Source organism: Petaurus breviceps, unplaced genomic scaffold (assembly GCF_028583685.1).
Source record: "Petaurus breviceps papuanus isolate PSGF00001 unplaced genomic scaffold, PetGlider_PUasm1.0 173, whole genome shotgun sequence".
Taxonomy (NCBI): domain Eukaryota; kingdom Metazoa; phylum Chordata; class Mammalia; order Diprotodontia; family Petauridae; genus Petaurus; species Petaurus breviceps.
Window position 1 is genome coordinate 21,045,173 of NW_027185759.1, and position 24,351 is coordinate 21,069,523.

Here is a 24,351-nt window from a genome sequence, read left to right on the forward strand (position 1 = left end):
TCACGGGTGGTGATCTCCTGCCCTTGTGGTCTTTGGCCTTGTTGGTGCGTCCCATTTCCAGGACAGTGAGAGTTCTTCCGAGGGACACGATGTCATTTTCTTTCCGTTAGTGGATGTTATTCATTGCAATCCAGATCAGATCTACTGTGTTGCTGCACGGTTTTTGCCAACAATGCCCGTTCTCCCTCATTGGTCCTGCTGTGGTACCCCTGGGGTCTGTAGCCTCTGTGGGGACCCTTTGTTGTTGTTCAGTCATTTCAGTTGTGTGGGGTTTTCACGGCAAAAATACTGGAGTAGTTTGACATTTCTTCCTCTAGCATTAACAGATGAGGAAAACTGAGGCAAACAGGGTAAAGTGACTTGCCCAGGGTCACACAGCAAATGTCTGAGGCTGAACTTGAAGTCAGGTCCAGGCCCAACACTATCCACCGCGCCACTAGCTGCTCAGGGGTGGATCCTGGGCCTCTTTTAATTCTTGGAGCATCTTGTGAGATCTACGCATTGCAGAGCTTTTCCCTGGGAGATGGGTGAGTTTCTTCAGGTTTTGTTTTTTTTTTTGTCCCATTGAAGGTACGCCTGATTGAAGCTGGTTTTGTTTGGACTGAACCTCATTCCAAGAGGCTTAAAGTCAAGCTGACGATCCAGAAAGAGGTAAGTTAGAGAAGCCGACCAGCCAGGGAAGCACAAGTCCTGTTGCGTTGAAAGTGGCTCAGAAAGGGACCAGGGATTCACTGAGAAAATGCCAATTCCATTATTATGGATCTTCCGCTTGTTTTGGGGTCACTTGCACACCTGGCTGGGCTGGCAGGGAGAGCAGACACACACAGACTGGCTAGAACGTAGGCTTAGATTAGCTTTGGACCGTTTTTTCCAACTAAAATAAAAATATCACCTAAGAGACCCTTTTGTTTCTTTTGAAGATTGCTCATTCCTCCTTCCTCTCAATTTCCACAGTTAAATTATATATAGCTCATCCTTCTTCAAAGGAAAAATTCCCAAGTGAAACTGCTTTAATTTAAGAATATTTCATAGCCTTTGAAATGTTAATGTAAGACATCCTGGGGCTTAATCACTATATCTTTTTACTTTTTTGATCAAATAATCTGCCATTTTCTGCATATAGGATGTTAATTCTGGGAGTTTATCCTTAATTAATATAAAATACTTTCTGAAGGCACTTATGTGAACAGATTTTCGATTAAGAAAATGATGAGATAGCATGGGTTTATGGGCCTTTCAGGAAATAACTGTGCTGTCATATAGAATCTTGGAGCCACAGGGAAGGAGACTTCAGATTTTGCAATAGAAGTGGCTTACCCTGGAGATAAATGGACAAAACTGTTGTATTTTTCAACCTAGGTGATGAACGGTGCCATCCTTCAACAGGTGTTTGTGGTGGAGTACTTAGTTCAGGCACAGATGTGTGATGCTTGCCATAGGGTGGAAGCCAAGGATTTCTGGAAGGCTGTGGTTCAAGTCAGGCAGAAGGTACGAATCTGGAGATGAGGAATGACAGAGGCACTGTTCAGTGATCCTTCTGTCAGCTTGTCTCTCGGAGTTACTGGGCTGGGAGATCCGAGTAGAGGCTGAACCCTGCCCTTTCTCCCCAGACTTGGGTGCCCAGGGGACTTCAGTCCTTGCACTTTTCTGAGATGCAAGGATTGATGAGTCATGAGTATTTTTTTCGTAGCACATATTTAATTTTTAAATTTTTTTTTAATTAATTTGTTTGTTTCCTTTTAGTTTACAGGATTCAATTCCACAATTCCTTGAGTTTTACATTTTGTCCCCCTCCCTCCCCTCCCCGCCATGGCGGCTTATATTCAAGTATAGGATCTGTAAATACTTTCACATTATACATTAGTCAGGCTATAAGGACGGATTGTACCAGCTGGAATGAAAAATGGTAAAGAGGACATAAATCCAAATAAGAGAAGGAAAAAGATCAGGTATTTTGCTTCCACCTGGATATAAACTTAGTTCTTTCTAGTTCTTTCTCTGGATGCACATATTTCTCTCCATCATGAGTCTTTTGGGATTGACTTATATCACTGCATTGCTGAGAAGAGTCCAGTCTATCAGAGTTGGTCATCACACATACATTGTGTCTGTAATTGTGTACAAATTTCTCCTGGTTCTACTCTTCTCACTCAGCATCAGTTCTTTTAAGCCTCTCCAGGTAAATATGAAGACCGTCTGCTCCTCGTTTCTTATAGCACAATAGTATTCCATAACATGCATATACCACAACTTGTTCAGCCATTCCCCAATTGATGGGCACCCCCTTAATTTCCAATTCTTTGCCACCACAAAAAGAGCTGCTATAAACATTTTTGTATATATGGGTCTTTCTCCCATTTCTATGATCTCTTTGGGATATAACCCTAGGAGTGGTATTGCTGGATCAAAGGGTATGAAAGTATTTATAGCCCTTTGGGCATAATTCCAGATTGCTCTCCAGAAAGGCTGGATCAGTTCACAACTCCACCAGCAATGCATTAGTGTTCCAATTTGCCCACATCCTCTCCAGCATTTGTCATTTTCCTGTTTTGTCATCTTAGCCAATCTGACTGGTGAGATGTGGTACCTCAGAGTTGTTTTGATTTGCATTTCTCTAATCAATAGTGAATTAGAGCATTTCTTCATGTGCTTATAGATAGCTTTAATTTCTTTCTCTGAAAATTGCCTGTTCATATCCTTTGACCATTTATCAATTGGGGCATGACTTGTATTCTTATAAATTTGACTCAATTCTCTGTATATTTTAGAAATGAGTCCTTTGTCGGAGACATAGGTTGTAAAGATTCTTTCCCAATTTCCCACATCCCTCTTAATCTTGGTTACATTGGCTTTGTTTGTACAGAAACTTTTCAATTTCATGTAGTAAAAATTATCCATTTTACATTTTATAATGTTCTCTAATTCTTGTTTAGTCATAAAGTCTTTCCCTCTCCACAAGTCTGATAGGTAAACTATTCCTTGTTTTAGGAGACTGCTTACAGTATCAACCTTTATACCTAGATCATACACCCATTTAGACTTGATTTTGGTATATGGTGTTAGATAATGGTCTATGCCCAGTTTCGGCCATACTATATTCCAGTTTTCCCAGCAGTTTTTGTCAAATAGTGAGTTCTTATCCCAAAAACCAGATTCTGGAGGTTTATCAAACAATAGATTACTATAGTTATTGACTTCTCAATCTCGTGTGCCTAATCTGTTCCATTGATCCACTCCTCTATTCCTCAGCCAGTACCAAGTAGTTTTGATGACTGCTGCTTTATAATACAGATTGAAATCTGGTATAGCTAGTCCACCTTCCCCAGCATTTCTTTTCATTAATTCCCTTGATATTCTGACCGTTTATTCTTCCAAATGAATTTTGTTACTATTTTTATAGCACATATTTACAAAGATGTTTCTGGTATTATTTTTTTTGTGATCCATATTACATTAATGTTCTCCTTATGGTGGATTTTGTTTGTTGTTCTTTCACCTCTAAAGTTTGTTTTGGGTTTAATCATCTAGCTTTATTTTGGGATTTAAATTTAGACCTCACACAAAAAAACTTTCTACTATCTGGAGCAGCTCATCTTGAAGCATAGAGCCCATCAGAACACCCTGCGGATCAAAGAGATTCATGGTGAGTCCTAGATTAACTTGCATTTAAAAAATTTGAAATTAAATTTTCCATTTCACCCCCAGTTTCCTCTTCCAAGTCCAGCTTTTCCCCTTATGGCACATTCCATACACTGGAGTTGGGAAGGGGGGCAGTAGAGGAAAGGCTCTCTCCCCAGCGGTCTCCTTTCGTTCTTGTCGGTACTGTGCAGAGTGCCTCAGGGCGTCCTGGATGAGCACAGCTGTGCATGGCCTTCTGGATGGCCTGCAAACAGCTCAGAGGTGACTGGCTTACTGTGTGTCTTTTAAAAAGTCATTTAAAAGGAACAATAAGCCAGAATATGCAAGTACTGATTAACCATCTTTCTTCTGTATTGGTGGTAGGGCATCATTAAAAGGCACTATTTACATTTTTCATTTGACTATATTCCAGCCTACTTGGGGCTTTCTGTGCCTAGTTCTGTGGAATAGAAAGCATTACAAGTGGCTTTTCTCTTGTCTGGAATGGTTGGCTAGCTTGTTAAGGTGAGTGTTTACTGGAGTTGCCTTTTTTTGTTTGTTTTTTTTGAAATACATAAGTAGAAGGACAATGTTCAGGGATAATTATGGTGAACTTATGGGCTCAGAGACTTGACATATGACAAAAGTGAGGCCGATCAGGTCAAGTGACTTGGCCAAAGTCAAGGTGGCACCATCCAGGGCCTTCCCTTCACTACTCCACCGCTGACTACCTGAATCTTCACTCTCAGAGACAGTTCAGGAAGTGATCGATTGAGGGCCTCCGTCATGGCAGACTTCTCCTGGTGAGAGTGCCTGGGGACCAAGATGGGCCCTGTTGTCTTTTGGGACATCACACTATCACTCATGATGAGAACTCTGGTGTAAAGCGTTAAGTACAGCCTCAGTGAGAGATCTTGCAGCTGAAAAAGCATAACTTCTGTTGTCTGCTTTGGAGGGAGCGTTGGTGGTTGTAAGCTAAGGTTGATGGACTTGGGTTAGATTCTATTTAGTGCACTGGCTGATGGGGTGACCCTGCACAAACCACTTGGCCTGGATCATCCTCACTCTCCTCATCTGAAAGTTAGGAATGATCACCCTCCCTGCATCAAGTTGTTGTAGAGCCTTTAAATGTTATATAAAGGTTATGTAAATCTGTTGAAATGTTCATGTTGCTTGGAAAACCCTTTCATGGCCACCTTCCTTTTCCTTTAAGATGGCTTGGATTTCTATTATGCTCAGAAGCAGCATGCCCAGAAGATGGTAGACTTCCTCCAGTGTACGGTCCCTTCCAGGTACGTGGGGGGAGCGGGAGGGGAGGCACGTGTGCTGGCTGCTAGGACAGGGATTTTACATGCACTTTGTAGGCCATTTGTCAGGGAGACTTTTCTCTTACTGTAAACACAGGTGAACATAAACATCTGAGATATCTCTTCATTAGAAATGCATGTTTCTTAAAGCATCTCGTGTGTAGCACAGCCGCCTGCATGCTTCAGAGACTGGCACAGGGTAGGGAAAGTGGGTGAGCAAGAGTCTTCAGTAGAGAGCAAAGGACAGGACTGACAGACAGGGAAAGTGCTAAGCTTGTCAGAATTGCGCTTCCCAGAATGGAGGAAGGCTGCTGTTTGAGGCTCAGAGGATGGAGGGAGGACAGTGTGAGCAAAGACACGGTGTGGATGGCATTGAGTCTGGTGCTTGGGGAGGATGGGGGGGGGTCTGCTGTGCCCACCGTAGCATTAGATCTGTGCTGGAAGATAGTTGGGGTAAGGCTAGAGAAGCAGGTCAGGGCCAGACTAGGAAAGGCTTCAACATTTTAAGTTAATTCAGCCCACGTTCTTAACTGCCTTCCTTGTGCCAGGCACTGTGCTGGGCTCTGGGAACCCAAAGAGAAAATCAGAAAAATGGGGCACACAAGAAGCTTAGAGTGTGCTGGGAGGCCCTAACATGGACCTAGGTAAAGACAGTAGAAGGTAGGAAGTGGTGGAGACAAACAAGGGGCTCTTTGTGGATGGAGGGAGCTTAGTGATCAGGGAGGTCTACATTGAGGAAAGCATCAAGGAGCTGAGCCTTGAAGGATAAAGATTCTGAAGTTCTGCCGGGGTATGACTTCCCCTTCAGTTCCTTGGCTGTATTTTTATCCAGGTCATGCCCACTAATAAAACTCTGTCCTAGGCCCTCTGTGGTATCATCTCCCCTGAAGATCTCATCATTTTTCATGGGCTCAATGACCATCATATCGAGATACCGATGATTCCCAGAGGGAGGGTGTGTGTGTGTGCATGCGTATGCGGGTGTGCATGCAGTGTGTGTGCACATGTGTGCGTGTATGCATGTGTGTGCGTGAGTGTGCATGCATGGATTGCAGGTGTGTGCATGCATGCGTGTGGGTGCGCACATGTGTGTGCGCCTATCTATCTTCCTGCCTGTCTGCCTCTCTGTGTGTAGCTTCTTTTCTGAGCTCCCATCCCACATTGCCACCTGCCTTTTGGACATCTCAAACTGGACCTCCCCAGAGCATCTCAGATTCATCATGTCCAAAACAAGAACCCTTGTCTTTCCCCCCAAACCTCTTCTTGCTGACTTTTCTAGGACTCTTCAGGACACTACCACCCTCCCAGTGCCCAGATTTACAGCCCACTAGACCTGGTCTTGTCCCCAGCTCCTCCTTCTGACTCCTTCCCATAGTCTCTCTGTTGCCAGATCTTGTCATCCTCTACTTCTGCATCTTCCTCACCCACCAGCCATCACCTGGTTCATACTCTTTTTGCCTCTTGCTTGGATTATCCCAGTAGTCTTTTGTTAATGTTTTTACTATTAATTATTTTTTATTTTTGCTTTTTTTAGAGGGTAATTGGGTTTAAGTGACTTGCCCAAGGTCACACGGCTAGTTTTTGTGTTAAGTGTCTGAGAACAGATTTGAACTCAGGTCCTCCTGACTCCAGGGCCGGTGCTCTATTCACTGCGCCACCTAGCTGCCCCTATTTTTATTATTAATGTTTATTAATGTTTGTAGACTATAACTTCACTTTCAAGTCTGGGAGTTTTGAGTGTTGCTGACTACTTTGTGGGTAGAGAGAATGCTGATATAAGGCTGTGGTCCTGATGGAATCTGTGCTCTGAGGAGCACCCCCACTGACTGTCTTCCTCCTGCTGGTTGGGACAATCACGACCATGCTCGAGACTCAGCCTTGGCTGGAAGTTCAGTTACAGTCAAAGTAGCTCAGCCCCCACAACATGGGACTCTTGGGTGCAGTGAGAAAGTGGTTCAGTGGAGTCATAGGCCCCGGGACAGGCCTGACAGCATGTGCCCCATTCTGTGCACATCAGGCATCACTTCTTTACTGAGAGGGAGGGGAGTAGGTTCCATGATCAGCTCTCCGGCATTAAGATGGGGATTACGTTTTCTCTGAGTTCTGATGGATGGGCATAGTGTGTGCTGGGCTTTGTGCTGCCTCCAGACTCTTCTCACTCCAGTCCGTCCTTCACACTGCTGCACAGGTGATCTTTGTTAAGCACAGGTCTGACTGTGTTTCACACACACGTACACACATGCATACACATGCAGACACACGTGTGTGCAAGCACTCACACTCCCCTCAGTAAACTGGGGCTCCTGAATTACTTCTGGCACTTCTGCCTCTGTGTGGTCCTTGAGGCTCCTTGCATCTGGAAGCGTCTGTCTTTCCATTCTATAACATATTCTCTCCCTTTTGGCCCTCTGTGATCCAGCCACACCAGCCCCTCTGTTGCCTTCAGCTTGGCTGAGTCCCCTGCCTGGAATGAGTCCCCTGCCGGGGTCCTCTTGGCCTCTGTGCCTCCCCTCTCAGACTGTCTTCTGTCTCTAAGGAACAGGTCGGTGTGTGTGTCATCTCCCTGGAGGGGTGCCTCAGAATCCCCAGCTCTGGGGCAGGCAAGCTCAGTGCTTGGTAAAGGCTTGTCGATTGATTGGTGGCTCAAGGTTAACTTCTTTATTTCTTTAAATTCTAGATCCAAATCTTCACAGAGACTGATCTCTCATGATATTCATAGCAATACATATAATTACAAAAGCACTTTCTCCGTGGAAATTGTTCCCATATGCAAGGTAACTGTGCTTGATTAATGACAGTGTGAAGTTGAAATCAGCACCCATTAATGTGAGTTAGAAACTTAGCCTTGTTCTCTTTTAGTTTTAAAATTCCTTCCTGATTCATTTCCTTAGAAGAGTTGGGGGAGAAATGTATGTAAGATTGTGCTGGAAATGATTCATTCACATATCCGAGTCTGCCTGGAGGCAGGAGCAAGGAGGCAGCCTGGGAGCTGTCCTAGTGCTGAAACATCTGCTCTGCTATGAAACGGGAGGCGTGAATGCTGGGCGTGAGGGAGGTCCTGGCTCGGTTGTGGTTCGGGAAGATGTTTATAAAGGGTCTTTAAAGCCCTGCTGTGTAGTAGTGACAGTAATAATAGCAGCTAGAATCCTATGGGGCTGCAGGTCTGGTCGGCACCTTGCTGCTTGACAGGTTGATGGAGATGAGGGTCTGAGAAGTTGAATGATTTGCCCAGGGTCCCACAGCTCAGTGGCAGGATTCAAACTCAAGTCTGCCTCCTCTCATGCCAGTGCTCTGCCCACTGCACCCCTGTGGCTTGAGAAGGACAAGCTCTTGCATCTTTAAAAGCCTGTGGTGCCTCCCCATTGCTTCATGGGGAAAGAACGGCCAGGCTCTTGTTCCTGGTATCCAGGGCCTCCTCAGATGGCCTCAGGGCAGCTTTTCAGCCCCATCTGCCACCACCCAGTGGAAGTTCCTCACTGTCCAGGGATCTCCTTTTTTTTTTTTTTCCCCCACTTAATTAACTCAAGTGCTTTGCAAGCCTTTAAGTGTGTGTGAATGTTTGCTGTTGATTAGATTTGTATCCCCAGTGTCTGGGGCATAGTAGATGCTTGCTGATGAGTTGAAAGGAGGTGTTCATGTATTTGTCATATTGAAGTAAGTGGGCTGTACACAGGTGTGATTTGTGTCACTGTGTTTAAATTAAAGAGTAGGTTCTGACTCCCTTTTAGCTTAGGAATAGTTTAGAGAAAAAGGGTTAGGAAGCTAATGAGAGCTTTGAAACCTCAGTGTCTTTTCATTCCTTCGTACACAGATCTTTGTCGACAGCTGGTTGTGCACACGTTCCTGTGCTTGGTGTTGAGGGGAAAGAGATTTTCAGGACTGCCCTGGGAGCCTGTATTTGAGTATAGGAGACACAGCTCAGGCATGGAAGTGAGCCTCTCATGTGTCAGGTGCCCAGACTCAGTGGTACCAGAGGGCAAAGCTGTAGAAATTCATAAGGCACTTGGTTCTCTTCACACCATCCTCGGGATCAGTTTGAGTTTTTAAAAATACAGTTATTGAAGAGGTCCCTTTCACCTTGAACATTCTCCAGGGCTGTAATTCTACTTTTATGTCTATTGGAGTTTCAGTTCCTGCTTCTTCCGCTGATATCTCTATATTTATGTATGTCTCTATATAGGTGTAGGTATAGAAAGAGATTTCAGTGTGAATTGTATTTGCATAAGGCCTTTACATCTGTCTTTACTTATCTATGTATTGGGCAGATTAAGAGCTAAATGTTGCTTTGGTTGAATTTTTATTCTTGTAGATGTTCGTGGAAGTTATAAATTGCTTGAGATCTGGTACATGTTTGCAGAATAATGTTGAATGGGTGTGTGATAGAAAAATGTAATGTCATGAGGGGCTCTCAGTTCCATATCTGAATAAAATTGTAGCAGTACTGAAAAGAGAAAGGGATCTCCAAGAAGCTGACTGAGGTTAAAGCTTTTTTGTTCCGACAGGCTCTTCATGTATCTAGTTTTGGGACTGAACTCTTTAATTTGAATTGGGCTTGTAGACTTTAAAAAGGTGCACATTGGGGGTCTGTTATTTGGGGCTCACATTCCTTGTAAAAATCATCTCTGCTTATTTCTGGTTCCACACAGGACAATGTTGTGTGTCTGTCTCCCAAACTGGCACAAAGCCTTGGAAACATGAGCCAAATTTGTGTTTGTATCCGAGTTACCAGCGCCATCCACCTCATTGATCCAAACACATTACAGAGTAAGGCTTAATTTTGTTTTTTTTTGTATAAAAAAAATTGTCTTGAAGGTTGTACTTCTTTAGGGGTAGCAGTAAATAGTGTTCTTTATTGTTAAAACTGTTCACACTATGCCCTTAAATTATGTAATTCTAATTCTTGGAAAACCTTGCTTTTAAAAATGGTAATTAGAACTACTTCTGCAAACTTATTTACAAAAGGTGAATGGGAATTGAATTGTGAAGAAAGCATTTGATTAAGAACCCTACAGTATCATTTGATAACGTTTATAGAAATTATCTCTTCTATTATTCCTTAAAATCTTTTCTTGTATAGATGTTTCACTCCATTAACTTTTACTGAAATTGGATTGTGTTTGTTCTCCAATTGAATTTTGTGACTGATTCATTTAAAGTCTCATGACCACATTTCAGTGTATTTGAAAGCATTCAGAGTTTGGAAAGCAATTTACTTTTTGTGATGGAGTGGAGATGTGGAATTACTCAGATTGTTAGCTCATTCCATCATTATCCTGGAATTTAGATAAAACTCATTTGAAAGCTTCCATTCCAGAGGAACCGTCTATTAAAACAAATTACGTTTATTCCTTTTGACCCGCTTATATTTTTTAAATGTGTAGTTTTATTTTTAAAAACTGAATTTGGAATTCTTCTTTAACACAAAGTTGACAGAAATGCATAGTCTGTAGATAAGAAACAAATGATCTTGGTATAATCCACACATAGAGCACAAGTGATGACAGGAAAGGACCACGGGCCTCCCCTTTGCAGGACATTAATCTTTCTCACATGCTACCCTTAGGACAGCCGAGGCCACGGCTGTCCAGCTCTGTCCTGACCTGCTGGAAGTAGACACAGATGGTGGGGAAGCATGTTGAAGTCTGTGAATGAGCCCGTGGTGGGGCCAAGTCCTCTCCCTGTCGTCTCCTGTGTGGTGTGCTCGGCTGTCCCTCAGCCTGCTGCTCGGCCTGTAACCTCTGGGGAGCTGGACATTGTCCATGAAGCCTCGCAGTATCTGTTCAGAAGGACCTGGCAGGCGCCAGAGTCAGGGGGCGCGTTGAGAATGCCCCCAGCCTCACGCTTCTGCAGCTCGTCGGAGTGCCCTGCACCCTCTGCTCTCCCTTCATGGCTGTTTTTGTCTCTTCTCTGTAGTTGCTGAGATTGATGGAAATACCTACTGGCGTTACCCATTCAGTAGCTTGTGCCACCCCAAGCAGCTGGAGGAGTTTATCGTGATGGAATGCAGCATCGTTCACAACCAGAAAGCTGTGGCAGGGGCTGGCATGAGATCAAATAAAGTAAGCCTTGCTCCCCCTTCCCCCAGAGTTCATATCATTTTCTGGCCAGATTTTTATTCGTGGGCTGTTCTGAATCTAGGCCACCTTCCTCAAAATAGGCTTTCTGGCTAGAAAATACATAAAGTCAAAAAGATTACCCAGAGCTGTGGTCCAAAAGAACTATTGACCTATTTGGGAGGTGGCTGTAATGCTTTGTAGAAGTGTAGACGGCCGGGACCCTGGTTGGCTGAACTCTGCAGTGCCTGCTTCTGGTGGTGTTTACCACGTCTGCTGGGATCCCTGGTCCCCAGGGTGGGTCCTCCAGCCTCTCACGAAATCCATCATGGATTGTCTTCCCCTGGGGGCCGGCCAGCACTTGGGTGGAGCTCTTGACAGTGGCTGTGGCCTGGAGCTTGTGCTCGCTCCCGTTCTGGTCAGCGCAGTAGTGAGGCCTTGTAGGAAGCCAGGCCAGCTGAAATGCAGATGTGGTTCTGTCATAGCACCAGGAAGTGCCCCATCTGGTTTCCCTGCTCCTGAGGACCTCTGCACAGGGTAGCTGGAGTCATTGTCCCCCAGCAGACTTCCTGCTGCCCTGGGGGGGGGGGGGGGGGGGGTTGCCTCCTCCTGTAAGCCTGGGAACGAGGCTCTACTTTTTGTGGACTTTGATGGCTCTCTCTCCCCGTGCTGCAGCCCTGACTTTTCACTGCTCTCCTAGGACAGCTTATTCACGTGCAAAGCTTGAGGACCCAGGTATTCTGTACAATCCTTCACCCTCTGGAGTCAGAGGAGCTGGGTTCAAATCCTGCCTCTGAGGGGCACTGAGGTCACAAGCTTCCTGGGCCACACAGTTTTTGTTTATCTATAAAGTGAGGGGGCTGGATTGAGGTGGTCTTTGAGGCCCTTCTGGCTCTTCATCTGTGACCTGGGAGCTTCTTCCTACTCTCCTCATTGATGGTTACTGGGTTCCATGGAGCTGCCTTTAACTGGGATCAGCAGCCCATGAGTCATCTACTTGAAATCAACCAGGCAGTTGGTCAGCAAGCATGTATTAACTTGCTGTTGTGCTCTGGGCAGTGGGGAACAAAGGCAGAAGGGGAGCCGTCAGTGTCCTCAGTGAACTTATGTCCCATCTTTCTCCATGGTCCCATGACCATGCATGTGCACATGTGCATGTGTGCAGTGCAGCATAGGCTTTAAATAGCCATTGGAGAAGTTCCCGCCAGAGCCTCGTGGCAAGGAGGCCAAGGGCAGAGCTATGGGCAGTGCCCACGTTTTATACAGGCCAGGTGCTAGGGACATGGAATGGTGCGGGAAGCAGGGGATTCCTTTAGCTTGGATATTATACTGGGTGTACGCATTTCTTGAATTGAGAGAAAACATAATTAGTCAAATGTTAGTTGTTAAAAACCTTTGATGGTGAATCTGTAGGTGGCCTTCAAAATACTTCCATCAGGAAGTAGAATATGATTTTCTCTGGGAGAAAATCAATGTTGTCTTTCTGCATTTCCGCAGGAGGTTCATTGGACTGTGCCTGGGTGACTAAATAGCCCACTTTCTCTTTTTGTCAAGCACATGCTCGGGGAAGTCTGGGTGCAGAAGACTTCGGAGATGAACACGGACAATCAGTATTTCTGCCGGACCCATCTGGGGCATCTGCTGAACCCTGGAGACCTGGTACTGGGGTCGGTAGGATTTGATCGTCTTTTGCACTTTTTTCCACATGCAGTGTTTCTAGACAATTCTAGGACTCAGCCTAAAGAAGATTTCATTTGCATTCTTGGTGGTTAATTAAAGTTATGGCTTGGGTGTTCTTCCAGAGGGCTCCAGGGCTGTGAAGAGGCCTAGGCTTGGAGTCAGGGGGCTGTGGGTTTGAATCTCACCTCTGGCTCTTGTTAGATGGGAGGCCATGGGCAAGTCACTTGACCCCTGAGACTCAGTTTTTCCCATCTGTAAAATTGAGATATGAATTCTCACAGGAAGGATTTCCCAGGAGAATATAAAATTCTCTTCTTGGGTCTAAAAATCAACAGAATGAAGGAAGTCTAGATAGTTACCACTCCCTGTGAAAAAAGATGTGGGAACTTTGATGGACTCTGGTAGTCCTTCCTGACCTGGCAGCTAGAGAAGCTGCCCGATTCCTAGTGTGTTTGGAAAAAATGTGGAGTTCAGTTGGGCCCTGGCCTGGTCAGTGGCATCTAGAGGCTTCAGTTTGGCTGTGGCCACCACAGACACAGAAGAGCTGGAGCAAGTCCAGAGAGGGTGAAGGTCAGGGAGAGAGCATCAAAACATGCTCCAGGGTGGGGAATAGGGGTGGGGGGCAGTGCAGCTAAAGGAGGTGGAAGGAGCATGACAGCACCCCAGAAGGTAGGGTGCTCCCTGGCTGTCTGTCCCCAGGATAGGCAGTGTCAGGATTCCCGAGGGGAAAGTCAGATTCCTTGGTTTGTGGAGAGAACCAGGAAGACCTCTGTCCTTGAACAAGTGGGGAGCGAGCCATTGGCAGGGACGCTACCTCAGGGAGGAGGGACCGCCAGCGTTGGGGGCTGTATCCGAGCAGGCCGGGCTCTCTGGGAAAGCTTTGTGAGCTCCAAGGTTGCCACCAATAGTAGGAAAAGGGAAGATTTTGTGTACTTGTAAGTGGGTTGAATAGGGCAGGTGGCTTTCTGTGTACTGGTTTCATCCCCATATGTTTCCCCAAAGCAGCCCACACTTAAACATTGTGAAATTCAGAAACCTTTTGATATTCCTTTATTGTGGACCCACTTCCTAGTATTTTAATTTTTTAAAAATTTCAGCATCAGGTCTCTGAATCTAAGATGAGCAGGCACGGTGAAGTTTTTTTATTTAGAACACACGCCTTGGCCTGTAGATCGGCTGTCCTGGTGCCGGTTCTGTTGAGGAGAGACTGTCTTCTTCGTATTGGCTGGTTCCAGCCCATCCAGTGTCTAGACCAAAGAAAGACTAGTACGTGTCTTCTGTGCCCTCAGCCGCTGTGTCTGCTTCTTGTACGGCGGTATTTGCACAGAATGGAGATGAGATTGTGATAATGAAGACCTCCACAGGAACTGCCCTTGTCCCTTGGCCCAGGAAACTCAGAGCCTCATCCGCTGAGCGGCACAGCCTTTCTGGGGAACCCATAAAGCAGGAGACAGCAGACATGGGAGGGTGAATGTCCTAGGGGTGAAGTTCTCATTTTCTTCTTTTCAGGTTTGACTTGGCCAACTGCAACCTGAATGATGCGTATGCCAACAAAATGAACAGCCATCGTGTTCCTGACGTGGTGAGTAAGGCTCCTCCTCCGGTGTCTCCTTTGTTCACCTTCCTTCTCAAAGAAAGGGGCTGTTTTAGACCTCTGGGATGGGAAGCTGAGGTAGCATAAGAGCTTTCCTGGGAAAACTACTTGAAAAGACACTGATGTCCTTCCTTTTCCTAGACGGGGTAAATAAAAGAGTTAGAGGGTTTGGTCCCTTTGTTCATCAACTGTCTTAGGTTATCTTCGTTTACTCTCCCAGACTCCTCTCGACATCACAGAGCAGAATTAGCTGGGGCAGCAGCATCAGGCAGGAATATTTGAGAAGAATATATTTCGGATCAACTCTTTACTTGCCTCATTCTTTATTCTGTGTACTACCCAGAGCCCTGGTTAGAAACAAAAGGCTTCTTGGCAGAGGTGAAGGCGAACACCATTACATTATGAGACTTGACTGATGAGACCCCTTTTTCCCCTCTTTATTCTTTGTGATAAGAGGTGGTACTCAGGGGGAAGGGAGAAGAGGGTCTTGGGAAATGAAGGTGGTGTGAAAACAAAAGGTGTCAATGCAGAGCCGGTGTTCCAGCTTGAACGCAGTTGCAGTAAACAATAATCTTCAAAGCACTGAGGCCCGATGGCTCTTGGTGAGTTTTTATAGGGAAAAATAGGAAAAGCACTAAGTGTGAAACCAGTATAGAAAGTCTTCCACCCGCCTGCTTGTTTACTATTATGAAGCGGTATTGATTTTCTCAGCAGGGGGTGGAAGTGAAGTCATGGTAATGGAGAGAAATAAGCCATGTGCTTTTACGCATCTCTTTTCATAGACACAGGAGACAGAACCATCATGTAGGTGTAAGACTAATAGAAATACAGAGTAGATTGAATGAGTTTCTCTCTGACTTAATATGCTGTAAAGTTACACATCCTGCTGCATTTGTATAATAGCGAAAAGCTGGGCCAGCTGCCTTGGTGGGACGATGACTGAAGGGGCCGGGCTGCAGAGGCTCAGACAGCCTTGTTTTTTATCCCCCTGCATTCTTGGAGCTCGTGGGCTTTGGCACTTGTTGACTTCTTATGTAACTTTAAGGTTATTCTTTGGGCTTTAGGTGTTAATCAAAAAGAGTTATGATCGTGCCAAACGTCAGCGTCGCAGAAACTGGAGGCTCAAGGAGCTGGACCGGGACAAAGAAACCATGGACACAGATGATGAACGGTATGGTTTGGGGCTAAACGTTCCTGAAGGCAGCCTCAGAAAGCAGGCTCTGATGGGTTACCTTGTGATCATGGGAAGTCCTTTCCAGCTCTCAAGCTCCGGTTGCATGTGATCAGACCCTACGGAGTATAGGGAAATGTGCTTCTGCAGAGCGGCTGGGCCAGGGTGGTTTGCAGGAGTGTCGTGGCGCTGTTTATGACCACGCTCGCACACTTAGGGGCCCTCCTCCCCTTGACCTTGTGTCCCCTGGTCATTGTAGCTGCATCCCCTCCCCCCCCTTCAGGAGCAGCCCTTGTGACTTCTCTGGCCTGGTACTTAGGAGAGAAGCTGTTTCTTGTTTCATGTTGGAAGCATGGGCACAGGAGGGGTAGGATGAGGTGGCTAAAAGACTGGTGAGCTTACAGGGACATGCGGACAGTTGGAGGGATTGCCCAGAAGGCTGCTTTCCACACATGGGGAGAAAATCTTGCTAATCCCAGATTGGCTGAATTCTGAAGAGGTGAGATTTATTGCCAAACTTCCTGTTCATCACGTCATTCAGATTTAATCACAGTGAAGCCAAACCCTGTAAGTGTAGGCTTGTGACCCAGTGCAGTGAGTGACCCCCTCCAGGGAGGTCAGCTGGAGTAGGTGTGAAATGGACCGCAGAGAGGGCAATGTCAGAGATTCTGAAAACATGGACCTGAGGTGTTAAATGTGTTAAACGTTTTTTCTCTAGAATTGGGATTTTGCAGTAACCCTAGATTATACTTACCACAAAATGTTTCAGGAAAATAAGCAGACTTCCCAGGGATTGTTGCTTTGAAGCTTGTTGGTTGTGCAGGCCCAAGCTGAGGTGACTGTGTACAGGAACATGGGATGAGGGGCTTGGTTGGAGGGAGGATGCCTAGGAGACCCTTCCCCTTACTCTGCAATAGGGCTGCTTGCACGAGGGGGTAACTGGAGGTCCCATGCGTTTTCTCACTAACCTCCCGTCACGTTTTCTGGGTTATCTTTAGCCGTTTCGCAAATAAAGCTAGGAAGCGTCTGAGATGGGTGACCTGGGCTCCTGGTCTAGGCAGCATTTCCTAGTGAGCATCAGGCTGCCCGGGATCGAGCCCCTCCACCCGCAGCACTTTGTAAACTGCACAGTGCTTCGTGGATGTGGATCATTAATTATTCTTGTTAATGTTGTTGTTGACCTTTGTTAGCCACCTTAGGCCTCTTTAGCTTCTTGGGCTGCTTCATCTGAAAAGGGAAGCTCTTTCCTGAACGGCCTTTTTTATGAGGATAACGTGAGGAAGCCAGACTTTTGGAGCTGATCAGGACTATTTATTATAATAAACGGAAAAGGGGCTTGACATGAAAAGTGCTGTTATTGTAGTCAGTGCGTCGTCATCCCCACTCATGTGTGCTTTGCTTCATCAGTGCTTCTCTTATGCCTTAGAGGGGAGGGGAACCTGGGGTTCTTGAAGGCTGTGCCTATACAGCACCAGCCCCGGCAAGCTAAGGAGGCTGAGAGTGTGGGCCCAGCGAAGGCTGTCATTGGAACATCAGCCGTGCTAAGTAGACAAAAGATTGGCCACCAGGTGGTGGGATTTTTGTGCGTTTGCTTTTTGGAACATAGTGAGTCATGAGGATTGTCTCCCCAGGCATGGAGGGTTCTTGGGCTGTAGAGGTAGATGGATTCCCCACATCAGGGAAACCACAGATAATACTGTCTCTCTTATGTTCAAAAGTCTGTCTGTGCATGAGCAAAATGGGGAAGAAGTCAGTATTTCAGTTCAGCAGACTGAGTCTCTATTTTGCCCAGGTAACAAACATTTATTCTATGTTTGGTGCCGGTACTGTACTGCTCTAGGTGCTGGAGGGCGTACGGTTATATATGAGATGTGTGCATTACCTTCAAGGAAATTATCTAGTACGAGTGTTAGGCAGGAAGTACATTAGAAGATGTTAATAACTTCACAGGTGGGACATAGCGTGCTGGAAGTGAGGGAGAGCTAAGTTCTAGGGGAGATGGGTAGGGGGTTGGTTTGAGGTAGGTGTCCAGAAGGAGGTCGCCCCTTGATCCTGGACCTTGAGTGTTAGTTGGAGGTCAGGGGTGGAGAGTATGCTTGAAATAAGGTTAGCCTGAGGACAGGAGTGGGGAGTACAAGCTGAAACCACAAAAAAGGTGGCTTGGAGCTGGCTTGTGGCCTTCGAAGACCAGGCCAGGGGCTTGGGATTAATTGAGTGACAGGAAGCCAGGTCACTCTGACCCCACGGGGGAAGACAGCTGTTGAACACCATCCTCTGGCTCCCCTTTCCTCTTCTGTTTTCTTTGCTTCTGGTCCCACTTCTGGGGTGGACACCTCCAGCTCTCAGCCTAGGGCACCATCCCTAAGGCAGGGAGGGGACTGAATTTGTGTTTTAGAAGCTCTTTTCTCCCTGCTCCTGCTCAAGGGTCTCTTTTGTGTCTACAAAAGCCTTAATGTCTTTGCCTGCTTTGTCGGAGTGCTTGAAAGTAGTTTGGGTAAATTGAGAGTTGGCTGTATTATTACTATTGATATAAGTAATGAGCAGCCTGAAAACTTAGATTTAAAAGTAACTTTGATGGATATGCTCTCTTTAGTGTGTAATAAAAAAGGAAACCTCCATGCACAATAAGTAAAAACTCAAGATATTGTCTAACTGGCAAGAAATAATTAACTTTGCAGCAAGTTCATGCTTTTGAACTGCAAGCATTTTAATCTCCAAGCTTTATGTCGTCTAATAAAGGTTGACAGTAAGAAGAATGAAAGTACTTGGAATATGAATAGTTTGAACCTAATTTATTATTTTTACTTTGAAAAATGGAAAAGTGTGATAGATTCTGAAGAAGTCCTAATTCATTTAGAAAGTGGGAGATAACTGTTCTGCCTGTTAGATGTGTTCATGTTAAAAACAGGTCAGTCAAAATTAATTAGCCATTTTAAAGAAGAAGTAGCTAAATATTATAATAGGGGCAATACTCCATCACTTTGAGGCATCACGTTTCCTCACTGGATCCTCCCTCCACCCGCGTGGGCTGTGCCACTCGGCACCTTGAGGGGCTGCTCTTGGGGGTGCTTTATGGGGAAAAAAGTCCCAATCCCCGGTGGCTGATACGCAGTCTGGTGGGAAGCCTCTGCTGCCTCTCAGAGCCCAGGGCAGTCTGATAACCTGCACGAGCTTGTGATCTGCTGGCGTGACTTTGACCAGCCCAGGTCACCTCACCGCCACAACAGGCAGCATTCACGTGCCGCTCTGCGCTTTGGGAAGTGCTGTGTGTTAGCTCACTTCAGCATCACCACAACTCTGGCTAGCAGGTGCTTTTATTGTCCCTGCTTTATGGATGAGGCGGTCATGAGGCATCAGCATAGGGCATCGGGAGAGGAATGTACTGTGAAGAAATGGACTTGCTTTTTTCCCTTGGCCCTCTGACTCTTTTTCCACATATTTATTGGTAATTGGAAAGTGAAAGTAAAATGTGGTCCTTCAAAAATATTGCTTTATGTTTTACTAATTTTTACTTTCAACCTTGAAATCTTTTCCCAAGGTTTCACTGTTGCTTACTCCTTGTTTTCAGAACATCTTCTCTGTGCTTAGAGTAAGTGCAGCTTTGGGCCAGAGTTGGACTGTTCTATTAAGCTTGTACAAATATTCTTCTACAGGCAGTACCAGGACTTTCTGGAAGATCTGGAAGAAGACGAGGCAATCAGAAAAAACGTCAATATTTATAAAGGTCAGAATTCAAGTTAATTGGAAAGTTATGTTGTCTCTTTGGAGTTAAAGTGGCCTCCTTTTGGCACTTGATTGGGTTGTCACCGTTTTGATTAATTTTTTTCAATTGTCTAGCATTTATTTTTTTCTCCCATTTCTCTCCTGCCCCTTCCTGGGGGAAACCCCCCACAACTCTAAAACATATATAGTCAAACAAAACAAATTCCCCTCTTGGCCACATCCTAGAAGTAAACATCTCAGTCTGTATCATCTCTCTCTCGGGAGGCTTCCTCAGCAGTCCTCTAGGATGGTGGTTGATGGTTATGGTGATCAGAGCTCTTTAACGGCTTTTTTTGCAGTGTTATTGTTACGATAGACATTGTTCTCCTGGTTCTGCTCACTTCCCTCTGCATTGGTTCATACAAGTCTTCCCAGGCTTCTCTGGGACCATCCCCTCCCTCATGACTTACAGTACAAAAGTATCACCTCACATTCATATACTGTCCTTCCCTAGTTGAGAGGCACTTCTTGGGCCTTTACCTTTTACATTTAGTGACCCCAAGGTGTTTCTAGTTAATTCTTGCCTTCCACAAATGTGTTGGATGAGCAGTGGGCTCCATGAAGGCCTGGTCTGCAGGTCTTTGGATACCATGCAGGTCCCAGCATGTTCTTCCGAACTCCAGCCCCCATTGTGGCAGTTTGAGGAGCTTTCGTGGCTGCTAGTGGTGGCACTCCACAGGCCTTGGTTTGCTAAGCATCACCACTGGGGCCGGGGTGTGAGCAGTGCAGGGGGAGAGCCTCAGTTCTCCAGGGAGTCATGGTTGTCTGCTCCTGAGACAGTGGCAGAGACTGCTTTGGGGGTGCAGTCACACACTCTCTTCCCCAGAAGTTGGCTGAAAGTTGTGGGTGGCTACAGTGCATGGAGACGAGGCAGTAATTGTCGTCCCTTTCCTCCCCCTCTCCATGGCTTCTCACCTCTGCTTTGTGGTTTCTCAGCCTCAACAGTCCCTGCGGAGAGTGATACGGATGATGAAGGAGCCCCTCGAATTAGTCTGGCGGAGATGCTCGAGGACCTTCACATCTCTGAAGATGCCACCGGGGGAGAAGGAGCGTCAATGATGACCTGACGACATGGACGGTGCTGGGCCTGGCTTCCTCCTCTGGAAAATGAAGGCTTGGACGAAGAGATCGCTGAGACCTTCCTGCTCGAGAAGTCTTTGGCTATAAAATGTCAGGCCATTTGAAAAAGGAAAGGATTTGGAACCCAAAAAACGGAGTAGAGTTGAGTATTTACCTGTCTGTCATAAAGGAAATAAAGCTAACGATGGAGATAAGCTGTGGGTGAAAGTTTCTGTTGGATACATGGGTACACTTGTCATATGTCACTTAGGGGTTGGTACAGAGACTTCTTGCCAAAAGGAGAAATTTTGTTTTAAACTTTATAAATATCTTAGGGAAAAATGGATGCATTGTAGTGTCTATGTTGTTCACATCTCCAAATTTTTTACCTGTGAGCTTATTTTTTCCTCTCATTTCTTCCAGTCTTTTCCCTCTCTAGAGCTTGCCAGGATTGGCCTCTGGCCTGCTACCCACCGCCCCGCTCCCTCCCCAGTGAGCTTTGCTTTTTACTTAGACCCTTGGAAGAATCTTGCCACACCAGGCTCTGCTGCCCTTCAGCTTTTCCCAAACTAAAGCCCCCCAAACCAATGCTCTAGAACAGAGGTGCTGAAACATGTCCCACAACCTCCCAAGTGTGGCCAGAACCAGATTAGAATTTGATTGGGAAATATTTAACAAAATAATTAAAAGTACAGTCAGACACAGATAACATTACATTTTAAAACTAAGTCAGCATACAGTCCATAAGGGATCCTTCTGTGTGGATCAGAGGTCCCCATTTTTATTTTGTTTGTTGGGGAGGAATGCTATTCCTTTTCATTAAAAATGCATTTTTAGTAAAAAGCTTTTTATGCCATTTCCTGCATGCTCACGTATGGAAATGGATCTGGGTTGTCATCGATGTGGGAGCTCCCTGCAGTGATGCCGATTGTATCTGGCTGCCCATGGACCTCGATGACACTTGTCCTTGTCCTTCCCAGAGTTTGCCCCAGGGCATTCATCCAACATGCTGGAACACAGTAGGTGCTTCATAAATGCTTGCTGACTGGAGGCCTGCCTTATTATTTCCCAACATCTCCAAGGTTGCAATAGAGCCCTCTGACTATCTCACCTCGCATCCTTGGGCCTTCTGATGTGACCGTGTGACCGGTCCATTTGTTCTTCCTCTTAGACCATTCTTCCCTGGCCTCCTGCTTTCCTGTTCTGCACCCTGCTCACGTCACGAGCCTCTCCCATTTCCTTGTTGTGATACTCATTTTTTGCTCTTCAGTCAATTTTAAGAACTCTGGTAAATTGTTATTGGTCAGAGCCTTAGTACATTAACAGATAACTGAACCAAGGTAACCAAGTTCAGTTATTAATAGGTAATAACTAAACCAACTCAACTGAACCAAGAATTTAATACCAGGGCATATAGCAGGGAGACTTGGCTTTGCTGGGTGTGCTTCACTATTGTGGAGATGTCCTTTGCAAAATCCAGACAGGAGAGAGTCCCTGCTGGCGCTGACATTTTCCAGAGGATTCTTTTAATCTGCCACTAAACTGCACCAGGTCTGAGATCAGCCACTAGCTTCTCCTACACTCCCTTCTGCCTCTCCCTGTGACAGGCCATTCGTCTGACCCATGCCTTATTCCGCTATGGTTGACAAAGCAGACTCAGGAGGGGGGAGGAGGGGTGGCAGGTGCTCCTGGCCATGCGGGACTTGCTGGAGACATCCTTTCCTTCCCATTTGGTTAGATTGCCTCGGGAAGTTGTTCTTGGCTGCCGGCACATCTCTATTTGTTCACTTATTTTCCTTTTCACTCCTGTCTTTTTTTTTTCCTCGGGGAATCAGGACTATTTACCCAGACTTTCAAAGTTTGTTCTTTTGGTCTGTGTGCCCTGATTTTATTTTCAGGGAATGTCTCAGTTACAACTGCTTTACTCCAGTGTTTCCATTTGATAATAGAATTAGGTTTATAAGAATTAACTTTTGATAGTTAATTACAAAAAAAAAAATTTGATTTGGTGACCAACATGCAAGATTAAAGACTCCTTCAGCTGGGTGTCTCCTTCCTGTAATTAAAGATCACAAGATTCCTTGATACAAATAAAGAGATAATCTTGTTTAACGTTCCTCTGAGGATCATTATCAATTTCTTACAGCATTTCAGTGATCTACAGGTGACCACATTAGCTGCTTATTCCCCTCAGACACATTAGGACCACTGACTGCTAGACGTTCTTGGGGAATTTATCACTAGAAATAACATTGTTCTGTGAGCAAAAGGCAGTGCTTCTTCAGTCTGAGATTGGGTCTCAGAGGGGCAGCTTGGTGGGACCTACAAAATCTGGAGCTGTACTCCCTGGTGAACCAGGGACATGTCTGCTTGCCAGAGGTGTTCACTTGTGGAGATACCCTTTGTAAAATTCAAACATGAGAGGGGTTTCCCATAGATGGTCACATTCTCCAAATGACAGTATTTTAATATGATATTCAACATTTGCCTTATGCCCTGGAATACGGGACCTTTTCAGTGAGATCTAAGAAAAGGTGGGCGTCACTCTTCATACGTGGAGAAAGCAAGCTCATGAAGAGTGCACAGGGCTTCGTTTGTGCGTGCTAGAAGATGGTAGCCTGTTTGCGTGGTTCCTCGGTACGCGTGTCCTGGACAGAACAGGTGGACAGTGACCTGGACCTGGAACGACTTGAAGGAAGAAAGTACATTCTTAGAAGACTCAACTGCAGGCATCTCAAAGGTCAGTGGAAAGGCCTAAGTGGTAGGGAATATCTAGGTAAACGGGTTGCAGTGTATTATGACCTATGACATGTCCGAGAAGTGGCATAAATGTGAGTTTGCTAAGGACATGCACAACTCGAAAATGAGATGGGTCAGTCGTGCCTCAAGGCCAAGAGAAAACAGTTTGAGTAGCTTTAGCATTATTCTGCTTTCCATGATCACATTAAGCGTTTTTAATAACTCCCAGATGAGTATGTGAATACAGAAGCATCACATAGGATGAGAAAGGGAAGGCTGCAGTCTTCACTGGTGGGGGGAGTAGCTGAACTGAGTTCCTAGCTTTCATGCAAATATCCAGACTAAATAAAACGTACTGGGTGAATTATTTCTCAGTGAAATGATTTGGTGGTAGCTGTGTTTATTATTATTTTTCCAGTTGACTGCAATGAGAAGTATCTATCATAATGATTGCTGAAATGACCTTATAACCTGCCCTGGGACCTAGTTAGCTTACCTTAAAATAGATATGACTTCAGGTAATTTTAATACTAAAGTGAATCTGATCTCACTGGGGTGTATATATCCTCTCCAGTAGTACAGATTGTAAACTCTCCATGCCTTGTTGATCTGTGCCATTTAAAAAAAATCAACATCCTCTGATAAATCCTTCATAATGGAACTGTCTAAGGTGCTAGGATCCTGCCTCCAAGTTTTTTTTTTTTTGGAGGGGGGAAAGGCAGCATAATTGGGGTTAAGTGATTTGCCAAGGTCACATGGCTAGTAAGTGTTAAGTGTTTGAGGCCAAATTTGAACTCAGGTTCTTTTGTCTCCAGGGCTGGTGCTCTATTCACTGTGCCACCTACCTGCCCCTGCCTCCAAGTTTGTACACCTATTGCTAATAGTGTAACATTCAGCCTGCCCATCTTGTATTATTAGGGGTAGTCTAATATAAAAGATAAAGGAGTGTTGGACCTGGAGTTGGACAGTTCTGGGTTCAAATCTTACCTCTGGACACTTGGCTTGGCAACCAGATTTATGTCTGAGCCTCTCTGATCTTTTCTTTATAAAGCAGGAAACAATTAGTACCTGCCTCACAGAGTTATGAGGTTTAAATAAGATCGTATGTTTGTAGCGTTATAGAAATATGGGATGACTCCGCTTCCAAAGAATAAAGACATGGGTATTTCTCAAGGAGCAAAGAAGAGGTGGCCTTGGTGCCTGTGGGCACACCAGCACAGGGCAGATAGGGAGCCATCATGAAGTGCAGTAGAGGCTTTCATTAAAGAAACAGGTGATGGGGAGGGGGTGGGCTTCTTTTTAATTTTTTTTTAATTTTTTAATGCTTTATTAACTTCTGATTTACATCATTCGTTTCCTCCAGATTTT

General features: G+C 45.4%; 1 protein-coding gene across 4 annotated transcripts in view; it reads left to right on the forward strand.

The window, feature by feature from the left end:
- Positions 1-20,459, forward strand: part of NMD3 (NMD3 ribosome export adaptor) — a 30,062-nt gene extending 9,603 nt beyond the window's left edge. For all 4 annotated transcript variants that reach the window (XM_069083517.1, XM_069083520.1, XM_069083519.1 and 1 more), the window contains exons 5-16: positions 571-651; positions 1,360-1,488; positions 3,553-3,643; positions 4,832-4,910; positions 7,603-7,699; positions 9,572-9,689; positions 10,839-10,984; positions 12,533-12,645; positions 14,168-14,240; positions 15,317-15,423; positions 19,077-19,147; positions 20,122-20,459. In XM_069083517.1, coding sequence (XP_068939618.1) covers positions 571-651; positions 1,360-1,488; positions 3,553-3,643; positions 4,832-4,910; positions 7,603-7,699; positions 9,572-9,689; positions 10,839-10,984; positions 12,533-12,645; positions 14,168-14,240; positions 15,317-15,423; positions 19,077-19,147; positions 20,122-20,252 — 1,236 coding nt within the window. In that variant the 3' untranslated portion in view covers positions 20,253-20,459. The remainder of the gene's footprint in view (positions 1-570; positions 652-1,359; positions 1,489-3,552; positions 3,644-4,831; positions 4,911-7,602; positions 7,700-9,571; positions 9,690-10,838; positions 10,985-12,532; positions 12,646-14,167; positions 14,241-15,316; positions 15,424-19,076; positions 19,148-20,121) is intronic.
- Positions 20,460-24,351: the final 3,892 nt, after the last annotated feature.